Below are 6,874 nucleotides of genomic sequence, written 5' to 3' on the forward strand. Positions count from 1 at the left end.
TAAATGACAGAAGATGCGTTAGGTATTAAGTGAAAGTTGAAATGTTAAATGATAGAAGATGGGCCTAACGCATCGTCAACCCTGTGTTAGCATCAGAAATGCATTGTCAACCCTGCGTTAGCACCATAAATGCATCGTCAACACTATGTTATGTCAACAAGTCACTGACCATGAGATACGGGAAGTCGGCGGCAACAATGTGAACATGGGTGTCAGGTATGGCAGGCCGACGTTGACATCGTGAACAAGAACATGTATAACATATCGTCTGCAATGAAATGGGAGGGAGAACACATCATGGACAACCTATTCCGGCCAAATTTCAGCCACGTGTCGTTATCCGGTTTGTTCAGTAACACGTCGTTGGTGTTCCCTATCATATCGCCGGCGACGAGATACCAAAAAGACAAAGTTGAAAACTTGAATTAGGGAGGAACAAATTTGAAATCACATTCTATAAATGAATTATTTTAAGAATTTTTTCTAATTTTAATACACTTTTTAAAAAAAAGTTACAAAAGTGGATTCATCATGATCCCTACACATGTGGGTAATTAAGAAGTCGATGCTATAGATCTCTCTTTACTTTAATATAGTATATAATCATATTTTAATAACTCACATTATAACAAATCTTTTTATAGTAATCAAAATCCTATAACATCAACATTGAAATTTAATAACCCTAACTTTCACTTTAACTTTAATTGTTAAATTATTAAAGACAATCCATTTGAATATAGAAATAACTTCATCCATTAAAGTATAGTTACTAGACGGTCGTACGAATGAGATATGTACCGTACCGATACCAAAAGTCACAAATTGTTGGTATCGGTACTGTTACTAAAATGCTCGTTTAGGTGCCAGTATTTCATGCAAATTTCGGAAAATACATGTCCGTACCGAAAACTCAAAACTTAGTACTGATTCGGTCTCGACGATACAAAATCGGTACCGAATTCAATACTGGTACCGATACCAAATGTGTTCATCCCTACTAGACCGAGTTCGTTCTTCCTAAAAAAAGGTTAAAGTGTCACGAATAATTTGGTGCCGTTAATCCGCTATCACTAACAATTATTATCGATCAACATAAATTTTAAATTATTAACATTGAATCTCCAAACTTTTAAACCACACCTAAATCCGGTCCCAACACGTCTGCTTTAAAAACCGGTTCTTAACTTTGACATCTCAATCCGGTTCTTGACCGTACACCAATCCAAAGTAAAGTAGTTATTCTCACAGTCACTACTAATAATAATAATAAGTACTACCACTAGTCCACTAACACTAACACTAACACTAACACTAACAGTAACACAACCACCACCGCCAATCGCCGTCGCCTCCGTCACCAGTACGGCCATTATGCCATCACAACAACGACCTCATTCTCTCTCACACAAATTTAAACACATTCACTAGTGTACTAAAAGGCTTATTATGTTATTTCACAGTTTGTGTGTTTGTTCATCAATTAATAATAATAATAATAATAAGCTTAAAGTTATTATTATTAGTTGAGCTACTTACAAGTTGCTTAATAATAACGGTTTTGTTATTTACTCACTCACTTTCACACGCAAACCGCGTGAATTCAAATCTACGTTTTGGTTACTAAATATTTATATATAATATTAATTCTCTCTGATCCAGTTTTTCTGATGCAAACATTTAATTTGGAGATTTAATTCGTTCAAATTGGATTGCAAATACTGCATCTGATCTATTATTTTGCTTATTTTGAAAACTCGAGTTGTGAGATCGGTAACTAGGAATCAATATGCTGACGTGTATCGCGTGTTCGAAGCAGCGGAATGGTGGATCTCTTCAGGAACTGGAAGATGATGACTCTGCGGGCGGTACGCCTCACAGTAGTAAGCCAGCTATTAAAGCTCTCACATCTCAGGTTATTAATGTTAATGTAAAGTTATAACTAGTTAAATGTATTATGTGTATTGATAATATTATGAATTGGTTGATTTAGATCAAGGATATTGCGGTGAAGGCGTCCGGAGCGTATAAGAACTGCAGGCCTTGTGCCGGATCGTCTAATGATAATAATAATAATCGGAATGGTGATTATTTGGACTCTGAAGGCGGTTCGGAGTCTAGTAGGTTTAATATTGGGTATCAAAGAGGTTGCAATTCGAATTCGACACCTAAGGTTTGGGGAAAGGAAATGGAGGCTAGATTGAAGGGGCTTTCGAGCGGTGGGAGCACTCCGGCCTCGTACAGTGACCGGATTGATCGAATTGAATCGATTAAGTTTATTGAGGAAAATGAGGTTAAAGAATGGGTTGCTCAGGTGGAGCCTGGGGTGCTTATTACGTTTAATTCGTTACCTCAAGGAGGCAACGATCTAAAACGGATACGATTCAGGTATTGATTTTAATTCAAATTGTGGTTACAAGTTTTGATCTGTTGGTTGTTTCATTTGTTGTTGTTTAAGTCAAATTTTAAGTTGCATGTGAAATGGACAATAGGCTGCATAATGCCCTAATTTATGGAAGTGGCCCCCAATTGGGTGTGGGTTAACATCAGCAATCCCACTTAGCTTTCACATAATGAAAACAAGCTATAATGAAGACAGATCTAACTATTGTAAAAGCAATATACAGTCAACAAACCTAAGTCTTTGTGGGTCCATTACATTTTGTTTAGACCATAATTTGTTGGTTTGAGTCATCTAACATTCTAACTCATTCACACTGAATATATAAAGTCTTGATTTATAAAAGAAAAAAAGACACACACTACAAAATAGACAATAAGAAACAAAGGGAACAACATGAACTAATGACACCTAATTAGAGGCAAGATACAATGATAAATAAACCCCTATTTGGTTATAGCATAATGTTTTGTTTGCTTAAGTTATCTAACTTTTTCTTTTGAAGTCTTGTTTGTTTCTCCACATGATGGGGAAAGGAATAAAGATGTGATAGTGGGACCAGTTATTTGATGGACAAAAATGTAGTTGAGACCCACAACATAGAGAATTTACATATTATAATGTGATAAACTGATAGATTTTTTCCTAATTTGTGTTATATTATCATTTTGGCAAGAATCAACATGCTACATAATGTTCTATAGAGTATCTTATATGCTAGTGTAGTTTCTAAACTAGGGGTTGGTAGTTGGTACATACTACATAATATAATGATTGGGGAGCAAATACATATGTTTTGTTTTCTGCTGTTAACATCACATGGTGAACCCCATTTTTATCCTAAAGAGTGTTCCCATAATGGAATATGTGTGATCAAAATCACCTTTATAAAGCACGTGTAGCAGGAAATACCACTATGCATATGAACTATGATTATGAAGTTCGTGTTGCACGGGAAAATTGTCTCTTTTAGATGTTTATGTGGTGCTATGCTACCTACCATACATCCCGTTATTGTTAGACAATAATTTGTGACTTTATTCTCTGGATGATGAACTGAGGGGACCCTTGCAGTTCTACATAATTGGGTTAATAATAATACCATGGTCCAAATAATACAATGGGGTCCTTTCAAATTTCATTTCAGATGAGATGTTTTTAACTTTCATCCAAAAAATGAAATAGAGCTATAATTTGAACTGTTGTCCTTGTAAACTTAGGGGACCATCCTGTATATTAAAACTTTAGGTTGTGTTTTTTTATTCTGTTTTTTAGACATGTCTTGAGAAATTTGAGTTATGTATCATTTCCCCTCGTTAATCGCAAAAAAAGACAGTTTTATGACTTGTATAATAGTGACCATAACAAGAAGGAGGCATGCTTTTAGATGGCCTGTGATATTATTAAAAGATAGTAGTAACTAGTAACTAGTAAGGTTTGTATGATGACTTCTCAATATTTGATTGAAAATCAATTCACACTGTACACTTGAATTATCTGTTATCATTAATTTTAATGGTTTCTATGCTTTTATGCATCTGTTCTTACTTTTTTGATAACTTAAAACACACTTAATTGAATACATCTAAATAGGTTAATAGAAACAAGTGTTTCTGCTCAACTAAAGTACATGTTTTTGTTCTTTTGAAGCTTATTACCAGTAGCATAATAAGTGAGTTAGATTCTGATTTCTCTGACATGTTTATGGTGTTATTATACAAGTCGTGAAATGTTCAACAAAAGGCAAGCTCAAAGGTGGTGGGCTGAGAACTCTGACAAGGTTATGGAGTTATATAATGTTCAGCGTTTTAATCATCAAGGTGTACCAGTACCTGATCCACCGAAGTCCGAAGACGAGGTCAGCCTTCATACCCTCTTCCACCATTAAGTCATAATTTTATTTGCGCATAATTAATGTGTGGTTTGGAGTGTACATTTTATAACCGTTTATTGGTTATGTGATATTAATAATCAGGATCAAATACTCGGCTGTAATAAAAGGTGTTGCTCGAGATAGTATTATAGATGTTTTTTTGAGTGTAATAATCAAATGTTTTAGTGTTTGAGACGTTAATTTAAGATGCTAATAGATAAAATGGCTATAACCACTTTCTTATATATATTGAAATGATTTAAATTGATAAAAATATCTTTCAACTGTATTCCCAATATTTTCTATAATTATAAGCTGTTCGGTGTTCGACAAATTCTACTTTAAGAAGTTAATAATAAAATTGTCAAAAATGACATGCTTATATGTTATTGAAATCCTGTAAATCTTTTATCAGTTACTGCATGATACGAATACGTATTAATAATCAGTGCTTGTAAAACATTTCTCGTTATAATCCTAAAGATACTGTTAACACTAAGAAATGTGGTTACAATTTTAAAATAATATGTGATAAAATTGAGGGATAAGTTATTATCAGATACATTTGTTTTTTATTTTTACCATTAATTAGATTATCAGATACATCCTTTGTCGCATAACTGATATGTAGATGTTTATTATCCCGTTCAGAGCTCAAAAATCCGCTCTTTTGGGAACAGCCCGGTGACACCACCGCTTAGCAAGGAACCACCACCTAGGAATTTTTACCCAAAACAAACATGCAACGTGTCTGCCGGGCCTGCATCAACTCCTGCACTATCGAGCATAAGTGGGGCTAAAACTGAAACATCATCATTGGCTTCTGCAAGGAGTAGTTCATCCCGAGAGGAAGAGGGTGACGGTGATGATCACTCCGGAGAGCTTTCTATGAGCAACGCCAGTGATTTGGAAACTGAATGGGTCGAGCAAGATGAGCCAGGCGTTTACATCACCATCAGAGCACTGCCAGGTGGCAATCGTGAGCTGAGGCGTGTTCGTTTCAGGTAAAATTTATGCTCTTTAGATAAAACAGGCCACACATATCACTTGTCTTTTTGAATTGTTGAGGCCATTTATGTCATCCAACAAGTTTTTGGTATCAGTTTTGTTTCATTTTTGCCAATTCTGGCTAAAAACTTGCTTTAAAAAATGTAAAATGACTAAAATGCCCCTACACATGAAAATGTGTCTTGTTTAGTATGCAACAAACCGATGCTGTAGATCCAGCTGTTACTAATTTTTTGAACTATAACATGGGTATTTATGCCCCTCTGAGTTTTTATGGCATTTTCGTCATCATGCAAGTTTTTACTATAAGTAATTTTGGATAAATAAATTGCTCGAAAATTCTAAGATGTGTTTTTCGGAAGTAGGCAACAGATAGATGCTGTAAACCTATAGTTTTTGGCTTTACAAAACTTATAACATGCTTGCCACCTCCTCAACAGTCGTAGTGTCTACGTCCTTTTGAAGTTTGGAGGGCATTTTCCTCATCCGACAAATTTTGGCTGGAACTTGTATAAACGAAACCAAATTGATATTTTGATACATTTTTGTATTACTTCAGTGGAGTACGGATACATGATATGATTTCCCATTTATTTTGCAGTCGAGAAAAGTTTGGAGAAACGAATGCAAGGATGTGGTGGGAACAGAATAAAGCCCGAATTCAGGAACAGTACTTGTGATAGATCACCGGGCCTTTGTTTGGAGACAATTGTTGTTTTCTTTAGGTCAAGTATGTTCAACCCAGCAATTTCAGTTTTTGTGGTGGCCTTGTATTTCTTTTCAAGATGTGTGACATCTTGGGTCAGGGCGCGTCACCATTCAATTGAAATTCATAGCTAATTATGTGTTGGAATTAAAGTTTATATTATATCCTTTTAGATAACGTTTAATTTGGATATCTAATAAATTACACGGGTTAATTGGGCATTTGGTTTTCGTATCTATATGGATAATATGATATGATATGATTTGGTTTGTTGTAAGGTTTGGTTTAGCTTTATTTATCGTCTTTTGCTAGTTTGGGCTCGGGACATTTTAGCCCAAACAATCCAAAAAAAACCTATTATTGCCCACAAGCCACAGGCAACCACACCCTTGCATTTCTTCAATATTCTCTTATTTTTTGCGACTAATTTCTATCGTATTTGTAATTTATAGAAGAATTAGTAATATATTGTTGAAGGTTTGTTTATAATATTAAGTCATGCTAAGTACTAAATTGATTATATAAAGTTTCGCTATGAGGTGATGTGTAACGGTTTAACGCCTATTGCCACATCACCTGAATCGGGTGTTGAAAACCGCCTTGATGGGGCGTTTTTGAGGCATGATGGGCAAAGGGATGGGGTGAATAACGAACGTAGGGCAGATTATTTAATTTATTTAACCCAATCACATGCACACAGACCTCATGATTCCTTTTTAAATTATAAAAAAAAGAGGTTAACTCCTAATGAAACTATGTACACTTTAGTGAATGTGGTCTATACTATATGTCTGACCGGTAAAAAAACAAAAAAAACACTTAGAATTACAATCAAGTGAGACTATGTAATTATGTATAATAATTTTATTAAAAAGAGAAGAAAAAT

At 34.8% G+C, this 6,874-nt stretch overlaps 1 protein-coding gene across 1 annotated transcript; it reads left to right on the plus strand.

Annotated features, from left to right (window-relative positions):
• The first annotated feature begins 1,667 nt into the window (after positions 1–1,667).
• Positions 1,668–6,584, plus strand: LOC143555654 (protein Brevis radix-like 3). The gene is made up of 5 exons (XM_077045176.1): positions 1,668–1,915; positions 1,994–2,388; positions 4,124–4,259; positions 4,926–5,278; positions 5,884–6,584. The coding sequence occupies exons 1-5, from the start codon at positions 1,790–1,792 to the stop codon at positions 5,960–5,962; spliced, it is 1,089 nt and encodes a 362-aa protein (XP_076901291.1). The 5' UTR covers positions 1,668–1,789; the 3' UTR covers positions 5,963–6,584.
• The last annotated feature ends 290 nt before the right edge of the window (positions 6,585–6,874 follow it).

The sequence above is a fragment of the Bidens hawaiensis genome, unplaced genomic scaffold, assembly GCF_021521415.1.
Source record: "Bidens hawaiensis isolate Kalapana, Puna unplaced genomic scaffold, B.hawaiensis_p1.1 tig00018243_1, whole genome shotgun sequence".
Taxonomy (NCBI): Eukaryota; Viridiplantae; Streptophyta; class Magnoliopsida; order Asterales; family Asteraceae; genus Bidens; species Bidens hawaiensis.